At 37.0% G+C, this 26595-nt stretch overlaps 1 protein-coding gene and 1 pseudogene across 20 annotated transcripts in view; both read left to right on the top strand.

Moving 5' to 3' along the window:
- The window catches only part of RGS7 (regulator of G protein signaling 7), a 583792-nt gene that overhangs the window by 372298 nt on the left and 184899 nt on the right, over nucleotides 1-26595 (top strand). For 18 of the 20 annotated variants that reach the window (XM_063613534.1, XM_055233704.1, XM_055233702.1 and 15 more), the window contains one exon: nucleotides 20200-20250. The exons of the other annotated variants lie outside the window; for them this stretch is intronic. In XM_063613534.1, the coding sequence (XP_063469604.1) occupies nucleotides 20200-20250 (51 nt within the window). The remainder of the gene's footprint in view (nucleotides 1-20199; nucleotides 20251-26595) is intronic. 20 annotated transcript variants of the gene reach the window in all.
- On the top strand, nucleotides 4344-7234 carry LOC129458801 (large ribosomal subunit protein P1-like; annotated as a pseudogene).

The raw sequence follows: 26595 nt of genomic DNA, 5'->3' as shown, positions 1-26595 counted from the left end.
GGATGGTCTTGATCTCCTGAACTGGTGATCCGCCCGCCTCGGCCTCCCAAAGTGCTGGGATTACAGGTGTGAGCCACTGCGCCCGGCTGGCACAGCACTTTTTTTGTTGTCATTATAAGCAATGATAAAATAGGTATCTTTGTGTATGTGTGTGAGTATATATCTTGTGCACATTTATTTGTGAGTATACCAATAGGGTAAATTTTTAAAATAGTGCATGTGCTGAGTTATAATGTAAGTGATAACTATAAATTTATACATATTATAAAATTATCCTACAAAGAAACTAACAAGGGTATGAAAACTCTTGTTGCCTATTTCTTCAAAGTGGTGTATTATAAATTTTTTATTTTCATGTTATCAATGTATTGAGTGAAAACTTGTATTCATATGTTTTAATTAGAATTTATTAAAGTATGAATGAGATTATTCATCATTTAATATGAATCATTTGTATTTAACTTTTACACGAACATCCTGTTTACATTTCTGCCTGCTTTGCTATTGGTTTTCTGGTCTCTTTGTCAGTTTCTCAAAGTTGTTCCTTTATGTTCATCCATTCTTTCACCAACCATTTATTGAATACTTATCATATGCCAAGCACTACTTTGGGCACTGAAGATACAGCCATAAGCAAGACAAATGAAATCACTGCTTTCATGAACTGTGTCTAAGTGGGCAATTAAAACAAATATACATAAAATCTAATGTCAGTAAATATAAAATGTAACAGCAAAATGATGAGTGCTGGGGAGACAACATGGAAGAATATGCTTTCCACTTTCAGTTGATTGCAAAAATGTCTTCACAGTGTGGTACCATTTTTTTCTCTCTTTTTTTTTTTTTTGAGACGGAGTTTCACTCTTGCTGCCCAGGCTGGAGTGCAAAGGCTTGATCTCGGCTCAGTACAACCTACGCCTCCCGGGTTCAAGCCATTCCCATGCTTCAGCCTCCCAAGTAGCTGGGATTATAGGCATGCGCCACCAAGCTCGGTTAATTTTTTTTTTTGCATTTTTAGTAGAGACGGGGTTTCACCATCTTGGTCAGGCTGGTCTCAAACTCCTGACCTCAGGTGATCCACCCGCCTCGGCCTCCCAAAGTGCTGGGATTAGCGGCATGAGCCACGCTGCCCGGCCTATTTTTTTAAGACTATGCTTTTCAGAGGAGTTTTAGGTTCAGAGGAAAATGAAAGAAAGGTAAAGAGATTTCCTGTATACCTCTTACTCCCATATACCTCAGTCTCTTCCATTACCAACACGTCCCAACCAGAGTAGTACATTTGTTACGGTTCAGTGAACCTACACTGACGCATCATTATCGCACAGGGGCCGTAGTATACATTAGGGTTTATCATTGGTGTTGTGCATTCTGTGGGTTATAATGACAAGAATCCACTATTGGAATATCATATAGAGTCGTTTCAGTGCCCTAACAATCCTCTATGCTCTACCTGTTCATCTCTTCCACCCCTGGCAACCAGTGATCTTTTTACTGTCTCCATAGTTTTGCCTTTTCCACAAAGTCGCATTGTTGGAGTCGTACAGTGTGCGGCCTTTTCAGATTGACTCTTCTTTCACTTAGTAATATGCACTTAAGGTTCTGCCATGACTCCTCATGGCTTGGTAGTTCATTTCTTTTTAGCACTCAATGATGTTTTGTTGTCTGGGTGTACCAGTCATTTATTTATTTTGTTTTGTTTTGTTTATAGTGCCTTTTCTTCTTTTCTGTGTAGAAATTTTTAAATTTATGTGAATTCACATTTATCAGCCATTTGTTTTACGGCTGCTAGGTTTTGTATCTTAATTAGAAAGCCTTACTATTTTACTATTTATCCTTACTATCTTTTAAAATTGTTTCCTTTTTTATACTGTACAGTTCATTTAAACCTCAATCTTTTGTTTTTGCTTTGGGGCACCTTTTGGAATTCTCTCAATTGACTTCTTACTCTTATTTCAAATAAAAGATTTTCCCAACTGGATAGAAGAGATGCTAACATTTTTATTGTTGTTGTATGGCTATATTGTGTTAGGTCCTGTACTATTCACTTTCACATTCATAATTTCATTTTGAAAAAGTAAAAATTAGCCTGTGAAAACACACACACACATGCACACACACACATATCCAGATAATTATTCCCATAATATTGTAATACCTGAACCAATGCTGTCCAAGAGTTTCTTAATGACATAAGAGTTCTATATCTGCAGTGTCCAGTAAGGTGGTCACTGGCCACATGTGGGTAATGAGCACTTGAAGTGTAGCTGGTGAAAATGAGGAACTAGCCAGGCACGGTGGCTCATGCCTGTAAACCCAACACTTTGGAAGGCTGAGAGGCAGGTGGATCACCTGAGGTCAGGAGTTCAAGACCAGCCTGGCCAACATGGTAAAACCCCGTTTCTACTAAAAAAAAAAAAAAAAAAAATAGCTGGGTGTGGTGGCACGCACCTGTAATCCCAGCTACTCGGGAGGCTGAGGCATGAGAATCACTTAAACCCAGGAGGCAGAGGTTTGCAGTGAGCTGAGATTGTGCCACTAAACTCCAGCCTGGGTGACAGAGGGAGACTCTGTATAAAAAAAAAAGAAAAGAAATAAATGAGGAATTAATTAGCTACATGTGGCTAGTGGTTAACATATTGAACAATACAGTTCTGGACCATTCAGTGCTGAAAAAAAGAAAGTCTTACCGTCTTACAACCTAATTCACATTGAAGACATGAGTAAGGAGACTTAAAATATTTCCTTCTTTGTTTGTTTTCAGATGTTTTGAGTTTTATACCTATTAAGGGATAATTAGTACACAACCTGGATAGCTGTAAAGTATAAAATTTTGATGCATTTGGACACATGAATATATCCCTAAAACCATAGCCATAATCAAAATAGTAGAAATTTTTATTCTCCCCAGAAGTTTCCTTGTGCCTTTTTGAAACCCATTTTTCTTCATTTTCCCTCACCCCACCCCATCCCTAGTCACCACTGGTCTGCTTCTTGTCAGGAATGAGGCCTCCTTTCCCACATTCACATTTCAGTGAAGATCACAAGAGGAGACTGGATATCCCACACCAACCTGGTAGTAATAACACCTGACTTCTCCACCCTGGAGTGGTGTCAGAAGAAGCCTAAGGGAACATCAAGACTTCTGCCATCAAACAGTGGTGACCAGGCCACCCTCACTGCAGTGTCAAATTTTTGCCCTCAGCAGGTGGTCATGAAACAGCATTTCCCTCTTCTGGAGGAGTGGTGTCATCAAAAGCCAACTACAACAGAGGTTTAAATTAAACCCAGAATCGCATAACAAAATACAAAGATGTCCAGCTTTCAATTTTAAAAAATATTCATCAGGCCAGGCTCAGTGGCTCACGCCTGTAGTCCCAGCACTTTGGGAGGCCGAGGTGGGTGGATTGTTTGAGGCCAAGAATTTGAGAACAGCCTCGCCGACATGGCGAAACCTCATCTCTACTGAAAAAAACAAAACAAAAAAATTAGCCGAGCATGGTGGCACATGCTTGTAGTCCCAGCTACTTGCCAGGCTGAGACACGAGAATCATTTGAGCCTGGGAGGTAGAGGTTGCACTGAGACAAGATCACACCACTGCACTCCAGCCTGAGTGACAGAGTGAGACGCTGTATTAACAACAACAACAACAAAATACTCATCATAACAAGAACGAGGAAGACCTCAAACTAAATGGAAAAAATATATATATCAATAGTTGTCAAGATTGAGATGACAGAGATAATAGATTGGCTTACAAAGATTTTGAAGTATCCATGACAAACTTGTCCAACTTGCGGCCCAGGACATCTTTGAATATGGCCCAAAAGCAATTCGTAAACTTTCTTAAGACATTATGAGGTTGGTTTTTTTTTTTTTTTTTGTGATTCTTAAAAATCTCATCGGCTATCATTAGTGTTAGTGTATTTTATGTGTAATTCTTCTTCCATTGTGGCCAGGGAAGCCAAAAAAGATTGGACACCCCTGATCTATGATAAAAATTATTTAATAATGATAATATGCTTTAAGCATATTAAAAACTAGAAGGCCTCGGGAAATAAACTGAAATTCTCAGCAAAGAAATAGAAGTTATAAAAAAAAGTGGAAACTTTAGGACTGAAAAGGACAATATCAAAAAGAAAAACTCAGTGGATGGGCTCAATGACAAAATCGATAAGACAGAAGAAACCGCTAAGTCAGTGAAATAGAAGATAGAACAACAGAAATTACCTAATCTGAACAGCAGAGAGAAAATAGACTGACAAAAAGGAACACGGCCTCTGGGATGGAGATCTTTTGTGGGTTTATAACAAAAGATCTAACACTGGTGTCATTGGAGTTATGAAAGGATAGGAAAAAGATAAGGGGACTAAAAAAGTGCTTGAAGAACCTTTCCTCAGCTGCCGCCAAAGTGCTCGGTCCATCCGCGTCCAGCAGCGCCAGCCCCACACTCGCCCGCGCCATACCCTCCATCTCCCAGCATGCCTGTGTCTACCTGGCCCTCATTCCGCACGACGATGAGGTGACTGTCATGGAGAATAAGATCAATGCCCTCATTAAAGCAGCTGGTGTAAATGTTGAACCTTTTTGGCCTGGCTTGTTTGCAAAGGCCTGGCCAGCGTCAACGCGGGGAGCCTCCTCTGCAGTGTAGGGGCTGGTGGACCTACTCCAGCAGCTGGCTCTCTCTGCACCAGCAGGAGCTTCTGCCCCCTCCGCTGCTGCTGCTCCAGCTGAGGAGAAGAAAGTGGAAGCAAAGAAAGAAGAATCTGAGAAGTCTGTGACATGGGCTTTGGTCTTTTTGACCAAACCTCTTTTATAATGTGTTCAATAAAAGCTGAACTTAAAAAAAAAAAAAGTACTTGAAGAAATAATGGCTTAAAAACATCACAAGCATAGCAAAGATATAAACCTTCAGTTGAAGAAGCTGAGAGAAGCCCAAATAGGATAAATAAGCCCAACGAAATGCATGCTGAGCCACTTAATACACATTTGAAAACTGCAGACAACCACAAAACAAACATCTTGAAAGCAGTCAGGGAAAAATGACACCTTAACTAGAAGAGAAAAATGATTCAAACCACAGCAGACTTCTCATGAACAACCATGGATGCCAGAAGAAAGTGCCACAAAATTTTTCCTTTCCTGCCGAAAAGAAAGAATTGTCAATCCATAATCCTCTGCCCAGCAAACATTTTCCTGAGGCATAACGGGGAAATCAAAACATTCTCAGATGAAGGAAAACTAAGCGAATTTGTCACCAGCTGACGAACTCTAACAGAATGATTAAAAGGAATTTTCTAAATAAAAGGGAAATGATAAGTAAAGCAACCTTGGAATATCAGATAAGAACAAAACATGGTAAGCAAACATGTAAGAAATACAATAGACGTATCTTCTCTTGATTTTCTGAATTTTTTTCTTTTTTTTTTCCTGAGACAAAGTCTTGCTCTGTTGCCCAGGCTGGAGTGCAGTGGCACAATCACTGCTCACTGCAACCTCTGTCTCCTGGATTCAAGTGATTCTCCTGCCTCAGCCTCCCAAGCAGCTGGGATTACAGACATGTGCCCCCTTCTCGACTAATTTTTGTATTTTTAGTAAAGATGGGGTTTCCCCATGTTGGTCAGGCTGGTTTCGAACTCCTGACCTCAAACGATCTGCCCACCTCGGTCCCCCAAAGTGCTTGAGATTACAGGTGTGAGCCACTGCACCCAGCCTTCTGAATTTTTTTTTTATTGTTTTGATTGTTAAAGAAAAAAATGTAACAACGTCTGATGTGATTCTAAATGTACATAGAGGAATTAGCTAAAAAACATTAAAAATTGGGGAGAGTAAAGGAACATGAAGAGACATAGGTTCCATACTTCACTTTACTCAAATGGGTAAAGCGATTACACCAGAAGGCTGTAATAAGTTGTGTGAATATAATTTTATCATCAACTAAAAAGAGCTACACAATAATGCATTCAAAAATATTTAGAGTTAGGTGCGGTGGCTCACACCTGTAATCATACTTAGCACTTTGGGAGGCTGAAATAGGAAAATTACTTGAGCCCAGGAGTTTGAGACCAGCCTGGGCAACGTAACAAGACCCTGTCTCTACAAATAATAACAATAATAATAATAATGATAATAATAATAAAAACATTAGTAGGGCATAGTAGCATGTATCTGTGTTCCCTCCCAGGCTGAGCTGGGATCACTTAAGCCCAGGAGGCTGAGGCTACAGTGAACCATTTTCATGCCACTGCATTCCAGACTGGGTGACAAACCAAGACTGTAAAAAAAAAAAAAAAAAAACTTAGAAAATTGAAATGGATTTTTTAAAATATTAATGCAATCCACTGGAAGGCAGAAACAAGAAAAAAAAAACCAGAAAAAATAAAATGGCATACTTAAGCCCTATCAGTAATTACATTAAATATACCATCACATATCGAATTACATTAAATATAAGTAATTACTTTACAATTTAAAAGACAGAGGCCAGCAGAGTGGATAAAATCATGGCTTAACTACATGCTATCCCCAAGAAACTTGCTTCAAATATAACAACATAGTCAGGTTGTAAGTAAAAGAATAGAAAAAAGATATGTGGTGCAAAATTGATTAAAGGAAATCTGGAATAGGTATATTAATTTCATATGAAGCAGACGTCACCACAAGGAAAAGTGGAAGCAGTAAAGGGAGTCATTAGATAATAATGAGGAGCTCATTTTTCCAAGAAGACAAGCAAACTTAAGTGTGTATGTATCTAGCAAGAGAGATTCAAAATATATGAGGCAAATGGATAGAACTGAAAGAACTAGACTATTCCATTATTAGAGCTGAGACTTTCTCATACTCCTCTATCAGTAATTGACAGATCGGTAGATCAAGCAGGCAGAAAAATCAGTAAGGCTGTAGATGACCTGAACAACACGATCAATCAACTTGACCTGATTACAGGATATTCCAACTAACAGCAAAAAGCATGGTCTGTTTTGCTTTTCATGGTCTCAAGTTCACCTGAAACATTCTCTAAGACCGTATTTTGGACCATTAAACACATCATAATAAGTTTTAAAAAATAGAAATTATACCAAGTATGTTCTCTGATCATAATGGAATCAAATTAGAAATCAGTAAGAAAAAACTAAAAGGAAACTCTCCAAACATTTGGAAATTAAACAGCACACTTTAAATAATATTGAAGAATCTTCTGGAAAATAAAAAAAAATAAACAGAATAAAAATAAAATGTAACATGTCAGTTTGTGGAACACTGCTAAAGCAGAGCTGAGAGAAATATTTATAACATAAATGTATACATTAGAAAACATGAAAATTTCCAAATCAGTCATCTAAACTCCAAACTCTAGAACACAGAAGAAGAAGAGCAAAATAAACCCAAAGCAAGCAAGAGTAAGGAAATAATAAAGACAAGAGCATAAATCAATGGAACTGAAAACATTAAAATAATTTAAAAACCAATGAAACAAAGAGCTGCTTCTTTATAAAAATTGATAAATTGACAATTCTGTAACAAGACAGACCAAGAAAAAAAAAGAAAAGACACAAATTGCCATTTTCGGGAATGAAGCAGGGGAAATGACTACAAAACCTGCAGACATCTAAAGGATAAAAGAATACCATAAACTTAAACACGTAATTTGACATCTTGTACAAAACTGATCAGTGTCTCAAAAACCACAAACTATTACAACTCACCCTGTATGAAATGGATAATTTGAATAGTCCAGTCAATGACTATTAAGAAAATTAAATTCATAATTTAGAAATCTCTAAAAAAGAAATCTCCAAAAAAGAAATCTCCAGGTTCATGGTTTCACTGGAAAAGTCTACCAGACTTTTAAAAAATTCAATTATACACAGTCTCTTCCATAAAACAGAAGAGGAGAGAATATCTCTCAACTCATTTTATGAAGCTGTTGTTACCCTGATGTCAAAACTAGAAAAATGAAGTAGAGAAAAGAACACAACAAACCAATATCCCTCATTAAGATGTAAAACTCCTTAGTAAAATATCACAAATAGAATTTAGCAATATATAAAAATAATTATACACCATAACCAAGTGGGTTTATTTCAGAGATGCAGGCTGGTTAAATATTCAAAAATTAACCCTGTAATCCAGCAAATTAACAGGATAAAAAAGAGAAATCACCTGATCATATTAGCCAACATAGAAAAGCTAGTAGACAAAATTCAAAACTTACTCATAATAAAAACTTCCAAAAAACAGGAATGGAAGAGAAATTCCTCAACTTGATAAAGAACATCTACAAAAAACTTTAGGCCAGGTGTTGCGGTTCATGCCTTTAATCTCAGCACTTTGGGAGGCTGAGGTGCAAGGATCACTTAGAGACCAGGAGTTTGAGATCATCAGCTGGAAAACATAGTGAGACACTATTTCTACAAAAATTTAAAAAATTAGCCAAGCATGGTGGCACACACCTTTAGTCCCAGCTACTTGGGAGGCTAAGGTGGGAGGACTGCTCAGGCCCAGGAGACCGAGGCCACAGTGAGCCATGATGGCACTGCTATACTCTAAACAGGACGATAGAGGGAGACACAGTCTCAAATACCTATAATAAGAAGTTTACTTTACATGTAGTTGTAAAAGACTGAATGTTTTCCTCTAAAATTGAGAACATGGCGAAGATTTATTTAACATAATGTTGAAATTTCTAGTCAGGGCAATAAAGCAAGAAAAGGAAATAAGAGATATACAGATCAGAAAGGAAGAAATTAAAAGCTTCCCCTCTTTGCAGATGATATTATATTTACCTGTTAAATCCCAAAATATCTGCAAAAAAACCTTCTAAAATTAAGAATTGAGTCCAGAAAGATGGGATATGCAATAAATATACAAAAGTAAATTACATTTTCATATACTAACAGTGAACATGTGGATGCTGAAATCAAAAACACAATACCATTTAAAATTGCTCAAAAATTAAATAGGTGTTAATCAAATAAAGTTTGTTTAGGACTTGTATGCTGAAAACTGCAAAATGCTGCTGAGAGAAATAAAAGAAGATGTAAATAAATGGAGAGACATACTTCAAATCCATGAACAATAACCTTGTATAAAAGCCAGTTCTCCCCCAAATTGATACACAAGTTTAATGAAATTCCTTTCAAAACCCCAGCAAGATTTTTTTGTAGATATAGACAAGATAATTCTAATATTTATAAGTAAACAAATGAAATAGAACAGGTAAAACAATTTTGAAAGAAAAATAATGGAGGAATTTATTATATGTTTATATTATATATTCAAGACATTACATAACTGCAGTAAACAGAACTGTGTGGTATTGGTAGAAGGATAGACATGTTGATCAATAAAACAGAATAGAGAATCCAGAAATAGATCCATACAAATAGACACAATGGATTTTTGACAAAGATGGAAAAGCAATTCAACTGAGGAAAGATAGCTTTGTCAAGAAATGGTGCTAGAGCTATTGGACAATCACGGGCAAAAAGGAAGTTCGACCTAAGTCTCACAACTTATACAAACACTAATACAAAATGGAAAATTAAAACGAAAAAAAATTTTAGGAAAATAGTAGGAGAAATTATTGGATATCTTGGTCTCGGCAAAGAGTTCTTAGATTTAATGCTATAATCTATAAAAAGTTGATAAATTGGACCTCATCAAAATTTAAAAAATTTTTTTCTGAAAAAGACCTTGTTAAGAAGGTGGAACAACAAGCTACAGAGTAAAAGAAAATATCTGTAAACCACATATCCAAGAGAGGACTAGTATGTAGAATATAAAAAGAACTCTGAAAGAACAATAGCAAAAAAAATTAATTAGAAAATGGTCAAAAGACATGAAGAGACGGTTCACAGAAAAGGATGTACCTACACCAAAAAAGCATATGAAAACATGTTTAATACCATTAGCCACCAGGCAGACACAAATGAAAATCGATACATACAATCAGAATGGTTGAACTAAAAAATAGTAACACTAATGTTAGCAAGGATGGGAAGAAACTGAATCACTCCTACATGGCTAGTAGGAATGTAAAATGGCTCAGGCCCTCAGGAAAATAGTTTGGCTCTTTCTTTCTCTCTTTCTTTCTTTTTCTTTCTTTTCTTTCTTTCTTTCTTTCTTTTCTCTTTCTCCTTCCTTCCTTTCTTTTCTCTCCTTCCTTCCTCTCTCTCTCTTTCCTTCTTTCTCTCCATCCCTCCCTACCTCCCTTCCTTCCTTCCTTCCTTCCTCCCTCCCTCCCTCCCTCCCTCCCTCCCTCCCTCCCTCCCTCCCTCCCTCCCTTCCTTCCTTCCTTCCTTCCTTCCTTCCTTCCTTCCTTCCTTCCTTCCTTCTCTTTCCTTTCTTCCTTCTCTTTCCTTCCTTCTCTCTCTCTCTCCCTCTTTCTTTCTTTTTTTTAAATTTCATTTTAATTTTTGAGATGGAGTTTCACTCTTTCACCCAGGCTGGAATGCAGTCGTGCAATCTCAACTCACTACAACCTCTGCCTCCCGGTTTCAAGTGATTTTCCTGCCTCAGCCTCCCGAGTAGCTGGGCCTACAGGTGCACACCACCATGCCCGGCTAATTTTTCTTTTCTTTTTTTTTTTTTTGTATTTTTAGTAGAGACAAGGTTTCAGCACCTTGGCCAGGTTGGTCTTCAACTCCTGACCTCGTGATCATTCAATACCTCGTGGTATTGAAATTACATCTTCAGTAATAGAAAACATTTTAAATAGAACCCCAAAGATGGCATCATTAATTGGTATTTTCAATATTTTGTCACAGCAGGAAATATTCAGGGTTATGTTAAAAAAGATTCACTCTTTTGTATCTGTGCCTTGGTCTATACGTAGCACTATATAGAGCACGTTCAGTGCCAAAATAATTAGGATGGGCACAAAAGCACCTTGCCTTAGCTGTAGTTCTTTTTGTTTTTGTTTTTGTTTATTTTGTGAGACGGAGTCTTGCTCTGTCGCCCAGGCTGGAGTGTAGTGGCATGATCTTGGCTCACTGCAACCTCTGCCTCCCAGGTTCAAGCTATTCTCCTGCCTCAGCTTCCCGAGTAGCTGGGACTACAGGCGCACGCCACCACGCCTGGCTAATTTTTTTTGTATTTATAGTAGAGACGAGGTTCAGCATCTTGGCCACACTGGTCTTGAACTCCTGACCTCATGATCCACCCATCTTGGCCTCCCAAACTGCTGGGATTACAGGCATGAGCCAATGCGTCCAGCCTGAGCTGTAGTTTTGACTATGCATAAGTGCATTCATTTTGTCAATCTTTAATGAATTGGGAAATTTCTGGAATTGGAATCCTCTTTGATCTGCTAGGACCTTCTGCCTCATCCACCTCTTGACCAATGCTGGTACTCTCTGCTAATAAAGAATAAAAAGTATTATCTCTACCTGTCAACAGATACAGCAACTGTGTCTGGACTAGATTGATGAGGTCTAGGCCTATCCAGTCAAGAGCAAGTTTTTTATTTATCAATCAATAAACATTTTCTTTATCTCATATGTCCTTCATAGAGGCAGTTAGACAGTTAGACATGGCCTGTGTGTAGCTGAAGAAAAAAAAAACATATGTGTTGAGGGCAAGAATGATCCACTAGGATTTTCTTTATGCCTACCAGCTAGCATATGGAATTGATTAATTGATTAGTAAATAATTTCTTCAAATGTGTTCCAATATATTAGCTGACCCAAAATTCATAGTTATATCTGAAAATTTTACACACTTACTTACTACTCTTTTTATTTTCTTTGAGTCTAAAGAACCATAGAACTAAAACATAAAAATATAAAATGGTCTTTAAAAAGGGATCCAATATCCCCATCCTAAGGAAACACTGCGGACTTAGTCTTCTCTTGATTTTTCTACAACTTGCTTTATCAAAATAAAAGTTGCACATCAAGGAACCCTGTTTTCCTTCCTTCTCTTAACTCCGCATTTCCCACACTTACTGTCACCATCCCACACAAGAGGCAGACGTGATGTTTCTCTGAGTGCAATTTGGGATAAGCTCCTCTGGTTGATAAGGAATCCTCCTGAGCTCCAGTAGAGGGCAGGAAATAATCCTGAGGGTGGTCTCCATTGCCTTTTATCTCCTCATTATTGTCATCTTTGCTGCCTTGCTGTTTTTGCTGCCTATGTTTAAAGCTTCTTAGGCTTTGAAGAGAGACAAAATGCCTGCTTTGCGTCTGAAGAGATATTTTTATGATTTCTGGAACTTACACAACAAAGATTAAAAATCTAGTTAAATCCCCATGATCTTGAGAAAATGTCTGCTCAAGGAACAGCCAAGGAGCTCTACCACAGAACTCTAATTTGTTTGCATTGTACCTTGCCAGAGGGTAGGGAAATATATTTTTACTTTTCCTATCCTCAGAACAAAGTAGTAGTAATTACGATGAATATCGGGCTTCTATCCTATTGATTTGAAGATTCAGGTTATATCAACAAAACCCAACATTTTCTGTGACTCTGCTCTTAGGGCAAGGGGCAGAGAACTCTAAAGAGCAACAACCTAGAAAGAAAATGTAATCAACCAGATAATTTGCCTTTTGCCATGACATCTGCAAATGCATTTAAATGACTGCTGAACAACATTTTTAAAGTCTCGTAGGCAAATGCTTCAAATGTATCTCAGGTTTACTGAAAGGAAACATATCTGTTTTGATTATTTTGTTTCCATTGACCTTTGAGATTTCATAGGTGTTATTAGCTATGGAATATTGGAAGAAGGGCTTTATATCACAAGTTTGATCCAGCTTCAAATTGTGAGCAGAAGTTAATTTTTTTAATTCTATGAAAACTGAGTAATTTTCTCTAGATACACCTGATGTATAAAAATCCAGAAGTAACAATACTCAATTACATGTTATTCATTTTAGAAAGTGAATTATTTACTTAAAAATACACCCACTCATAAAAATACACAATCATATACACATCACGAAGTTTCTTTGAATAGCTGTTTTAGTGCACATGAAGTGTGGTTTCATTCACATACACAAAAACAATATATTCCTACTCTGCTTTACAGCACTATAGTAAGTTCATAGAACAAAACACATTTATATTCATAGCAAGGCAGAATAACATATTCATTTCATTCAAAATTTGACATTTTGCTTTTGAATTCCACTTTTCCTCTCTTTTCTGCTTTTTTTTTTATGATGAAGCATAAAAGCTTTACAAACTGGAAGGAAGCTGTAGTTTACACCCATTGTTATGTCTGCAAAGCACTCATTCTTTCTGGAAAATGCCTCCATCGATACCTCTCGCCAGCGTGACCATTTTTATGCACAGTGATCCATCTTTTCTTGCCACGGTTGGCTGATACAGGAATGGGCACCTCCCTGCAGCTGAGACCCTTCATCAGGAATTAAGACTTAGGACTACAAGATTTCAGCTTCAAATGGCTTGCCGTCTTCAGTGGCAGAGATTTTAACCCAGGAGCTGTGAGCCTTCATGACCCACAGACTTTGTGGATGGAAAATAGCAAAGGTTGTTTCTTAGAGAGAAATGAAGATGTCCAGAAAGGAACAAGGATGACAGTCTCTGCCTCCATGAGTCCTTGAGGCTCAAATACATCCTTTCCCTTTAGTTCTGGGTACCTTTTTGCAAATTCCTTCTTTGATAAGTTTATGTTTTTATACTTCCCTCAAAGATCACTCTTTACAACCAACAGTGCCCTGATGAAGTAACTTAAATTTTGTTGTTGTTGTTATATTGATCTTAATAGATATTAGCAGTTTTTTTTTTTATTAAAAAAATGTCAATGCCTCTAGCCCAAAACCACCAGGAACACGCCTATAGTTGAACAAGTCAACTTTATTCTTTCTTGAAGGTAGGGAGAATGCACACCATCGGGAACCATGGGGTGTCTCAGTAATAGGGTGTTAGGGAGAATCTGTTATAGGATTTTGGCATTGGTAGTCATGGAGAGGATCTGAAGAAGTGGGCCTTTGCTCTAGATTGGATGCTGTCAGGAAGTAGGGACAATTCCATGATCCGGTATCTTTTTTTTTTTTTTTTTTTTGAGACAGAGTCTTGCTCTGTCACCCAGGCGGGAGTGCAGTGGCACCATCTTGGTTTACTGCAACCTCGAACTCCCTAGTTTGATTCTTCTGCCTCAGCCTCCCGAGTAGCTGGGATTACAGGCACGTGCCATCATGCCCAGCTAATTTTTTTTTTTTTTTTTTTTTTTTTAGTAGAGACAGGGTTTCACCATGTTGGCCAGGATGGTCTCCATCTCCTGACCTCATGACCCACCTGCCTTGGCCCCCCAGCGTGCTGGGATTACAGGCGTGAGCCACCATGGCTGGCCTGATTGGGTATCTTAATACATTTTTTCTACAGGAGGACAGATCAGACAAGACTAAATATGGGATTGATAAAGAAGCAGCAGTCGCTCATGTTATCCAAGATGGAATTTGATATTTTATGGCTCAGCCCATGTTCATGTTTTGTTTGTGTTCGGATCTGATTACAGAGTGGTCTTGTTTTTATCTTGACCTATGAGGGTTCTAGAGTGGCCTTGTCCGATGTTAATGTTCTTCTATGAAATTGTTCATATTTACCAGGGAAGCACCAAGACATAGCTGTGAGTGCCCAGCCAGTTCCTGGAAGCCAGTGGCTGCTTTTCTCTTTTTTCAGTACCCGCTTTTGGCCAAAGGCAGACAGAACTAGGACACCGGCCATTAATTGGTGATATCCAGATTTTTGCCATTGCTGAGATTTCTCAGATCAAGGGGTTAGAGAACATAGTCTGTAGCTGGGCTGGAGTTCATCTCTTCTGCTCCTTTGGTTGCAGGTTGCTTTGTTGAACCCTCAGATGTGACAATGGCTGTGCAGTCGTATTTAAGGCTCTGGACAGGACACAAGTACTCAAACAAAATATTATTCTTAGATATTAGCAATTACTTATTTGGAAGATTGCAGAGAAATTTAGTTCATTAATTCAGCTTTACAAAAGGGTAATATGCTAGCTTTAAGCGAATCACTTCATTTCTCAAACAGAAATCCTACAGTGTTTTAAATTAAACTGAAATTCTGCAATGTTTTAAATTACAGAAATTCTGCAGTGTTTTAAACTGAGTTTAATTTAAAAATTAAAGAAATTAAATTGAGTTTAATTTAAAGAAATTCTGCAGTGTTTTAAATTTAATTGAGTTAAAATTATAATTGCATGAAGAACTTTTTAAATTATGATAATGAGAGATACACTGTGGTGTCATTCTAGATGGAGTCACCACTAGAGCTGACTTTTTCAGCATTTTGAGTCTTTTCTGTATAGAGTATATGTCCATAAATAGTGACTCATGCCTTCAGTAAACATTTAATGATGATCTGTGTTGAGGCACTTTGAAGAGAATGGTGGAAACGTGATGAGTATGATGTCGTTTCTTCTCTCAAGGGACTGACAGATCAGTTAATTTGCTTCACTCAACATTCTTTCTTTCTTGTTCCTAAAACTGCAGATCCTCAGCCAAACTTCTACAGAAACGCAACAGATGTTTATTACATGCTATTTGATGATAATAAACATTTATTGTGCCTACTTCAAGGAACCAAGAATAATGTTGGAAAAATTATTTTTAGTATATAGAAAGTCTTCTATTTAGTGAGAGGTTCTAAGAATAGTTGGCTGAGCATGGTGGCTCATGCCCTGTGATCTCAGTGCTTTGGGAGGCTGAAGCAGGAGGATCACTTAAGGCCAGGATTTCAAGACAAGTCTGGGCAACATAGCAAGACCCCATCCTCCAAAAAATAATAATAAAAAAAAATTGCCAGGCATGGTGGCTCACACCTGTAATCCCAGCTACTTAGGAGGCTGGGGCAGGGGGAATTGCTTGAGCCCAGGAAGTTGAGGCTGCGATGAGGTGATTGTTGCACTGCCTTGCAGGCTGAGTGAGACCCTGTCTTAAAAGGGAAAAAAAAAAAAAAAGAAGAAAATAGCTATAACATCAAAAATCATGGATTATGGATTATTTATGATATTCACTAAATAAAAATATTTGTATTGTCAGCACTGTGTCTGTTTGGTTCTGAGGCTTCAGCAAAGGTATTTGGGCAGTACAAAGAGCTTTTCCATTTCCCTGAGACACATTGCAAAGGTCAGCGTCTTTGCCTCAGGAATAATTTGCTCACCTTCTATGGTGATTAAGAGCTAAAGTTTTCACTAATGTCTTTAGCTGAAAATTATGAAAATACTTTAGTTTTGTAAAGGATACAAATCAAATGTGTTCTATTTTGCTTGCTTACAAAGTCCTCATATCTTATATTTACAAATATTTTGCAATTTTTTTCATGAATGCTTAATATTTTTGTGTACCTCGAATTCAGATTTAGTTTGTGGATAGCTGTAGGTGACACTTGTAGCTGAAGATGTGCTCTAATCCTGGGGGCCGGGGGTAGTGGACGTGGACTGTAATGGAAGTAATACAGGCTTAGGACAGAGCCTGGTCCAGGCCTTTGCACTCTGCAGGGGGCACAGGTAAGGAAGTTCGTTTGCCATTCAGATCCGTGGCATGAGGGAAAAAATAATGTTGAAGTTTAAGATCAATTTAACATCATGTTTAATAATATTCGTGTTTAAATTACATGCCAGTAGAATATTCTTTGCATGAAGGATACTATTCTTTTTAAACTCTCTCAGAATATGGGGAGGGGAGTCTTGCTATTTATTCATCCAATGTTTTGTTGACATTTACTGATCATCTTTTACATGTCAGGCACTGGTCTTGGTGTTTGGGATCCAAAGATGAATAATACATGCTCCTGGCCTTCAGTGGACTTCTATTGCAAAGAGGAAGACAGAGAAAAATAAAGACAGGATGATAAAACCATTGATAAGTAAAAAGAATGATGAAGATGTTAATAGAATGTAAATAAAAAACACGTTACCTAGTAAGATAGGGTGGAGTGGGCACAACAGGCTTCCTGGAGTAGATAATGTTTGAATTGAACTTTATGGCCTCAGTTGAGATTCACCACAGGAAAAAGAGATGAGGATAGAAGAGCATTAGCAAAATCATGGAAGGAAGAAACAGTATAGCAGGTAGAAAACTATGAGCAGTGTGATGAGGAAGAATTCTGCTTGTTTGTTTTTGCTTGTTTTCGTTTTAAATAATATACTGCTAGGATTCGACAATAATAAAACCTCTACTGCTTCTTCTGAACAGACGGAGCACAAAGCTCTGCAACTCTAAAAGTGACATATGCCCGTATAAACTTTCCATAGGCTACAGTCAAAGTGTGATTTCAAAAAATTCCACAGGTTACTTTGAGGGCTCCAAAATCAAGATAAATAGAATGCTACAATATTCTACATATACATTATATGTGAAAAACTTTAGCAGACCCAGCCATTTATTTATTTATTTATTTAATATAAAGCTGGGAAATTGCTGTAAAGGTGGCATTCCTACTACACTTCTCTGGACTGTAATGCTCCATTTCAAATCTGAGTCATGCTTCTCAAGATGACTCTATAGGAGCACGTTTCTCTTTCAGTCTTCTGGTTCCAATAAGATACTGGATTTTTTTCCCTTTCTCTCTCTACTTATCTCTTCAAGGAGTTGAGGTCTTACTCTTATAGATGGAGCATAGGTTAACATGGTGAGTCTGGGTAAGAATTTAACAATTTAAAAATCTATAACCTAAAACCATAAATATGTTGGGGTGATCACACAATAAAAAAACTACTACAGCGTCTGCTAAGTGACACTAACAGTTGGTCAAGTCCAATTAAATTGACTCCTTCAGAGCTGAACTGAGAATACACTTGTGACAGAAATACTCAAAAGTAGGCTAAGAAAGAAAGTTTCCTATTCTCTGAAGTAAACATACTTTTAAATTAGGCTTCTTTGTATTTCTTTCTGCCCAGAAAAAAAAAAGAAAAGGAAAGAAAGCATAACAGAATAGAATATTTTAAAAAACTTAGTCTCTAGGAGCATTTTTCAAGTCATTTTTCACAATAAAAAATATGTATAGTCCTGGAATGAATGTTTGGCTGTCTTCAAAAGAATGGAAAATTTCCAGTGGCTGCTCACATATGTTCCACAAATAGATGCTCAACTCTGAAAAATGAGCAGGGTGCTTGGGGCTTGTGCGGAAGATTTGTGTATCTGGGAATCGACATTGGTCAAGGATCACTATATATATATATGTGAAAAGCTGAGTTCTCCTTTTCTTCTTTTCTTTTTCAACGGGAAGATCGTGCTTCAAGATAACTTAGACTATAACGATGAACACAACACCGGGACACTGTCAACTGCCTTCTGGAGAATAATCTCCTTTCCTTTTGACCCTCAGAGCTGTTTTAGTAAAACTTCCTTTAAGATCTGGATGAATCTGTCTTCCCAAATGATTTAAATCCATGGCAGCTGTAAAAGGAACACAAGTTCAAGTCAATACTCGGAGTTATTTTTTAAATGCATGCATGCTGAAATTGACATTGAGTATGAATGTTCTCATAAATTTTGGGACTTTATTGTCAAGTTTAGTAATCAAATTTATTCTTAAATTGATTCTGAACTGGTTTAATTCAAGCAGCTAGAATTATTTTGCCAATGTTAATGTAATTAATTTGCCAAATCTCTGAGGTGGGTAGACAGCAACTCTAGCCAGCCTCCAGGAGAGGCTGAAATGGAATCTTGGTTCACACTGAAGTTTGATTCAATTCACGCAGGCATAACACAGTTTACTATGTATGCAAACAATTCACATACATATTTTTCCTATTTTATGTAGAAAACAGTTATGCAGAAAACCAATTTTAAATACAAATGAATGTCTCAAGCAAATCAGTTGCTAAATCTCCCATTTCTGCTCTTATTTTCATCATTCTATTCATCTATGCTTCCGGGCTAGAAACCTTGACTTCTTTTTTAATCTCTCCTACTTATAACCTTTATACCTAATTAGTCGTAAAGTCCTGAAACAAGTCTGTAATTTTTTAAGAAATTCCTTTGTATACTGAACTAAGACCTTTTTCCTTCATTCTTGGATTGCAACTAGTAGACATGTTGACTGCCTTGCCTTCTTTTTGACTACAAGGCATTACATATATATTGCAATCATACTCCTCAAACTTACTTTGATAATGTCATTCTTCTGCTCAAAAATATTGCATGTCTCTTTCTCTGCTTTCCTTATGGGGGAAAAAAATTAATTCTTTAGCCTAGAATTCAAGACCTGCTGAATATGCTGTGCGCTGTTATTACTTTCAAGTTTCTATTATTCTCAGCACTTACATATAGACAGTGTACAGTAAATTATTTCTGTTGACTGCTTTTCCACCTTTTAATTTCTACGTAGGCCCCTTCAGCAACTAAATTTCTCTCTTATTCATGGATAAAAATATATCCTTCAAAATCTAGCTCAAATGTTATGTTTTCTGCAGACCCTCTCTTGTCTCTTCTGTGTGAAGTAGAAACACATTCGCTCATACTTTGTATTCATCACACATTGTTAAGCACTTACTATGCTCCAAATATTCAAAGATGAATATGACACCCTGCTTCAAAGTTCTTACTTTGGAGCATCCATCAAATAAACAGCTGGGGCAATGGTGTGTGATCAACACGACAATAAAAGACTACATGGTTTCCAATGAGGTTTCATGGACAGTACTGTAAACTCAGTGGACAAGCGGAAGGGCCAAGGCAAGTTCTGTTACGTCAGTGAATCTTGAGTGTCTTAAAAATAGTGGGAAGACATTTCAGTCAGGGAGAATACTGCTATGGAGACACAGAGACTTGAAATACATAAGAGGGTTCAAAAACCAAAAACAAATTTCATTTGGCTTGAGAGGGGATACAAGGATGAGGTGGGTACAACCAAAAATGAGACAGGAACCACCTTATAAAGTACTGGTTATGCTGTGCTAAGACTTGTACCTGAAATATAGGAGATGCTTAATAAACAATTATTTAGTAAACAAATCACTTTCTACTACTACAGTAAATTTTATTTACATTTAAATATTTCATATTTAATAATTTACTAGTTTACACCTTGGTTTATTGACGGACAGCTAAGTATCCATACTCTGTGTTTTCAGCATTCCATCTGGGGTAGATCCTTAACCTGTCATTGTAACAATTAGAAAAATTCCTTCTAATATGAGCACCAAAGGTGGAGAATTCTTAAATATGTATAAACAAAATGTTCATATCTGTTTGTGTTTTTCTTTTTTCTTTTTCTAGGTTCAGACATTGTTCAATGGTTGATAAAGAACTTAACTATAGAAGATCCAGGTAAATAAATCATTTTCCCATTGCAAGAACTTTTTTCTTAGTGGTTTTAAGAAATATGTTTCCTCAGGGATATTTTAATATGGCATGCAAGCAAACCTCCTAAAAAATTATAATTCAGTTTGAACTGTGCTTTTAACATTATATAAATTTTATGGTAGTCAAAACATATTTCATTAAAAGTTAGCGTATTTGTACAATTTTTCACATCCTTAATTCTGCTGTGTTATTTGATTCAGTTCATTGGTGATCATTAGACTGGATCAGCTGTATACATGTCCATAAAATAATTGTATATATAATTTATGGCAAGCAATTATGAATTAATGAACTTTCCCTCTATAAGACAGATACATCTCATTAACTTATAATTTTGCCTTAACTACAGCTTTAAATGCAGTTTGAAATCAGTATTTTATTTGTAATTCTGATTTTTTTTATCGTGTCTACATGGTGTGTGTGTGTGTGTGTGTGTGTGTGTGAGAAATGCTCTATTTAAGTCATAAACCTGTTCACTGTGTTGGACATTATGTCTATTCTGTAGCAGAAAACTAATTTCCAAAGTAAGGGAACAATTTTTTATGAGTTCACACTTTGCATTGCCTGAAACAAGATCCTACATATGCAAAGCATTTAATGACATTTTTTTTTTTTTTTTTTTTTTTTGGAGGCAGAGTTTCACTCTTGTTGCCCAGGCTGGAGTGCAATGGTGCAATCTCGGCTCACTGCAACCTCTGCCTCCTGGGTTCAAGCAATTCTCCTGCCTCAGCCTGCCGCGTAGCTGGGATTATGGGCGCGTGCCACCACATCAGGCTAATTTTTTTGTATTTTTAGTAGAGTCGGGGTTTCACCACGTTGGCCAGGCTGGTCTCGAACTTCTGACCTCAGGTGATCCACCCACCTCGGCCTCCCAAAGTGCTGGGAATACAGACGTGAGCCACCATGCCCAGCTACATTTAGTGGCTTTTTAAAAATATGTAAAACCTTTCACACATGGCAAACAATTCACATCACTGAAAGAAAATAAGATGCATATTGTTCAGAGAAGATTCTGAGAAAACAGAAAACAATAGTCATGAAAAGCTGGCATTACAGTGACTGCAGAAAAGGTCAGTGATATGCCAACCTATGTAACACACCCTTCCATCAATAAGAGAGGAACTTGGCATGGTTGTGGTTCCTGCCTCTGGTAGTTATCACCTTAAAATGGTTTAGAATTACCAGTATACGGCCGGGCGCGGTGGCTCACGCTTGTAATCCCAGCACTTTGGGAGGCTGAGGCGGGCGGATCACGAGGTCAGGAGATCGAGACCACGGTGAAACCTCGTCTCTACTAAAAATACAAAAAAATTAGCCTGGCGTGGTGGCGGGCGCCTGTAGTCCCAGCTACTCAGAGAGGCTGAGGCAGGAGAATGGCATGAACCCGGGAGGTGGAGCTTGCAGTGAGCCGAGATTGCGCCACTGCACTCCAGCCTGGGCAACAGAGTGCGACACCGTCTCAAAACAAACAAACAAACCTGAAGGTGTAGTTCAGTAAAAATCTAAGAAACAGGAAAAATCTTCACAGATATCATAAGCTAGTAAGAAACAATCATTGTTTATAATTTACAGGTAGGATCTTGTTTTAGCTATAATGTGTATGGAAAACTGATTTTATTTGTTTGTTCGACACTTTGAGGAAGTTTTTAAGATTCATTAGAAGCTGTTATGAAGAGATAAAGTCAAATGTATCCAGGAAGGAACATACATGTTCTTTAGTCATATTTATGACAGGCTGAAAAATTAGTTTCCGATCTGTTGATTTGTTTTTTTGAATGAAGTAATTCACCCTAGACAAAATCCAAGGCTCCGTACTGGTTTCAAGAAGAGTTAAGAAGCATTAATGATTGTTCTGAATATGTAACAGATTGTGCACATGGAAAATGAATCAATCTGGTGGCTATTCTGATCCCAATTTGATGTGGTTAATAATGTAGCTGATATTATGAAAGTTACTTTAATGGCTGCCTGTGTGACACCAATCATACCTGTTGAAACTGGTCATGAAGGGAGACTAAGTAGTTATAATGCTAAGTCTAGTTTTAACTCTATCAAAAACTCCCTCAAGATGTTTAAAAATAAGAAAGAAACCCATGCCTAGTTTCTGTCTTGTGTGCTGTCTGGTAGCCAAGTGGTCGTTTGAAGATCTCTAGGGATCGTTTGATGTTCTAGAAGTCAGTAATTTGCTGAAAGAGGGTTTTGTGGCAAGATGGAAGAAGAGACTAATTCTGGGTATGGGAGCAGGTTCCAATGGCCCATTTGGAGACAGGAGGAGAAGGTTGAATGATCTTCAGGACCATACTTAAGACCAATGAGTCTATATTATTTGCACACTTAGTGTTCAGTATTTTATCAATGAGCACTTAATAACTCATTTCTATTACAGCAATCCAGGACACATTTGGCTGAATATTTTACCAGAGATTTTGGTACCATTAGACACGTAGTCATATTTTGTTATTATTTAAAAATACACATGGATTTGAACTTTTTGTTAAAATTTAGGATTTTTTTCAGTTTACATATATGTATAATACACATATACAAAATTAGACTAAAATGTTTTTCTTCTGCTTTGTGAGTACACTTTTATAAAATATATCTTTCTAGGAAAATTGCATTTCTTCTTTCACACTTTCATTCATTTAACAAATATTTATTGAGTTCTTCCCATGGGCCAGGCACTGGGAATACAGAATGAATACTCTTTGAACAAATTGATTGTCCTTTCCTTCCAGAATATCACACTCATACTCTTCTATCTTTTTCACTGGCCATTTGGTTTGGTCTCAGTCTTCTGTAGTGGCTTTTCACTCTCAGCTAATCCGTAAATGTTGGAAGGTTCAGGTTTCTGTCCTAGGTTCCTCTCCTTTCTGCATCTACACGCTGTTGCTAAGTGACATAAGTTGAGAACGCTCCAATTCATAACTTTCATGCTGACCTCTCCACAGTGCTCCACACTCACTTCTCCAGTGCCTAAGGCCTCTCCCCTGAAAGGTCAAACTCAACACAACCAAAATGGAACCCCGATTTCTCCACCTCTCAAACCTACTCCTTATTGTAATCCCAAGCTCAGTTACAGAGTTGAGTCTTCTAATCAAGAATATACTCTGTCTTTTCCTGTCTTCAATTTTGATATGTAGTCTTTCAGGTGTGCTTTAAAGTTTTTAAAATATAAACTTTGCACTTTTCTTACTAGGCTTATTTCGGTTATTTTATTATGTGTTATTATTATATGTGGGTCTTTTCTTCCTATATATACTTTTTATTGTTTACATATATGAAAATGATTGATTTATATATGCTAATTTAATATGTAATTTCTTTGCTACACTGTCTTTTTTTTAAAAGAAATCTTAACTAGCTTATTGGAAAACTACAGTACTTTTCCCAGCAGTTTATTAGGATTATATGTAGTTGTTCAAAGCCTTTAATTATTTGGCAGAATGTTTTGTTGCCTGTGCATATGCTGTTTTTTAAAACTGATTTTTTATCCTGCCTAGATACCTGTAATGCCTTTTCTTTCCTTGAAATTCAAAGTATAAATGGGCCATTGCCATTTCATTGCTTATTTTGTGATGTATTTACAAATTTGGTGACTGATTTAAGTCTGTTGATTCAGGTTTTTCCTAATTGAAGAAATTTTTTTTCTGTTTTGTTATTTAAGCTCATTTTCTACATTTATAAAATGCATATAATAGTAACGTCTATTACTCACTGCTTTCCTGAGGATTTAATAAGTATTACATACAGTGTAAAGCAGTTATTACCAAATCTCTTACATAATAGTTCAGAAAATCTTGATTGGCAATTATAGGTATTTTTGTATTTTTTATAATAATTGTAACTAATTATTTGCTTGCTTATTTGTTCTCATTTCCTGTTTTGAAACAACATTTACTGATATGCTTCACTCTTTTCTACATCTCAATTATTATTTTCTCTGTTTTAAAATTCATTTTTTAGCTTTCTCTCTCCCTTCTCCCTTCCAGATTAAGTTTTTAAGTTTCTACATCATAACATTAATTCTAATTCTCTTCACTGCCGATTCAGCCCTTTACAGATGCTAATAGAGAATATATCTATTATTGCATGTTTAACTTTTCATCATTTTCTTATTTTTTTCTGGTTCTCTATTTCTACCTTCCTTTAGAAAGTTCTCTTCTAATCATAGACTCTAAGTATAAAATTCTCTTGTAAGTTATCTTTCATCCATTGCTTTATTACATCATGTCATTTAAGTTGAGTGTTTTAGGTATATGTAGATACTATTATAATCATACTTTATGTCATTGCATGTCTTAGAAATATTTGTGAATTTGTTTTGTGAATTTTTCTCATTTACTTTGTCTCTGGCATGAAGGACTCTACATGCAACTGATCTTTAGTTACATGACAGGGTGGATGGAGTCCCCTTAGATTACTTAATGTATGTATATGTCAGTGGGGTCGTCTCCATTTTGCAGCTGGAGTTGGCATTCTGGTTAATATAAATTTGCATTAATAAGTTAGCTTTTTGACAGACTAAGTATGGTGGGGAGCGAGCTGGACCTGTCAGTAATCCTTGCCTCAGGATATCATCATGATATCATATTGTCTCTGAGTGTGATGGACTTACTTCATTGGAACACATTTCTGTCCTGTATTCAACGTTGTCCATTGCCACGCTGCCTCCAAGACATGGCCATGGCTGATTTCTTCTGTGGTGTTTGCCCTCCACTGCAGGGAGAGAAGCTGTCCATATTTGCAGTGGTTTGATTAGTGCAGCCCCACTGCAGCTGTTTTTTGGTGCTGTTGATCTACTACAGTGAATGGGATTCAAAGTGTTGTGCCACCTTCTCACATATATTTTGCTGTTTCCACCCTGGCACTGAGGGTTGTTTGAGTAATCTCCTAGAGTCTTCTCTACTTAGTACTGTGGTGCTGTCTCAGGAGAATGTTGCAATCTGGTCTTATATGTGGAATATTGGTTAGACTTTCAGACCACTTGCTGCCCTAATTTATAGTGCCAATGCAGATTTTTATTTGTGTCAATTATTTGTTTGTGGCATTGATAGTTAAACTTCATGTTGCCATCATGTCAAAAGTTTATATTTTGATTTGTACCTTTCAATCATATCACTAAGAATCTAAAAGGAGTGTATTTACGTGTGTGTGTTTGTGTTATATATATACATATATATGTGTGTGTATATATATAATCCACATATGCAAATGCAAAACACAGAATAAATTGCATTAGTCTTACAATTAGACTGTGGCTGAGAGATTAAATAAAATGGCTACTTTGATTTCATAGAGAGGAAAATTAATGTGCAGCAATCGTTGGATAAGGGCAGGGGGATTGGAAGGAAGAATTTAGTCCTTGGTAAACATACGTCTACATTGTTGAAATCTGTACTAGTCAAGGTTCTCCAGAGAAATGGGACAAAGCAGTGTGTGTGTGTGTACAGATGGATAGATAGATAGAAGATAGATGATAGATAGATATAAATAGATAAATGATAGATAAATGATAGATGATAGATAAATGATAGATGATAGATAAATGACAGATGATAGAAGATAGATATAGATAGATATATACAGATAGATGATAGATGGATGATAGATAGATGATAGATGTTAGATAGATAGGTGATAGATAAATGATCGATGATAGATAGATGATAGATGGGTGATAGATGATAGAGAGATAGACAGATGATAGATGGATGATAGATGATAGATAGATAAATGATAGATGATAGAAGATAGATGATGGATGATAGATGATTGATAGATGATAGATAGATAGATAGATAGATAGATAGATAGATAGATAGATATTTTAAGGAATTTGCTCACACAATTTTGAGAACTGGTACTTCTGAAATTCATAGAGCAGGATGGCAGGCTGGAGACCTAGGCATGAATTCATGTTTAAGGAGGTCTGGTGGCAGAATTCCGTCTTCCTTGGAGAAAATCTGTTTCTTTTCTCTTAAGGCCTTCAGCTGATGGGATGAGGCCCACCCACATTACAAAGAGTAATCTGCTTTACTCAAAGTCTACTAATTCAAATATTAATCTCATCCAAAAATACCTTCACAACAACATCTAGACTGGTGTTTGGCCAAATATCAGGGCACAGTGGCCTAGCCAGGTTGACATATAAAGTTAGTCATCACAGCACCCATTAGGAAGCATACCATCCACCACTAATGTCTTCTGTTGACAGTCCACCCCATTGCTTCCATGTTGTCACATGTTCCCATTGGCAGAGCCCCTTCCTAGCTATTGACACTCTTTGCTTTAGCCAGGCTCACTCTG

The sequence above is a fragment of the Symphalangus syndactylus genome, chromosome 19 (assembly GCF_028878055.3).
Source record: "Symphalangus syndactylus isolate Jambi chromosome 19, NHGRI_mSymSyn1-v2.1_pri, whole genome shotgun sequence".
NCBI classification, from domain to species: domain Eukaryota; kingdom Metazoa; phylum Chordata; class Mammalia; order Primates; family Hylobatidae; genus Symphalangus; species Symphalangus syndactylus.
The sequence above is the reverse complement of the archived record's forward strand: the minus strand, read 5'-3'. Positions and strand labels throughout refer to the sequence as shown.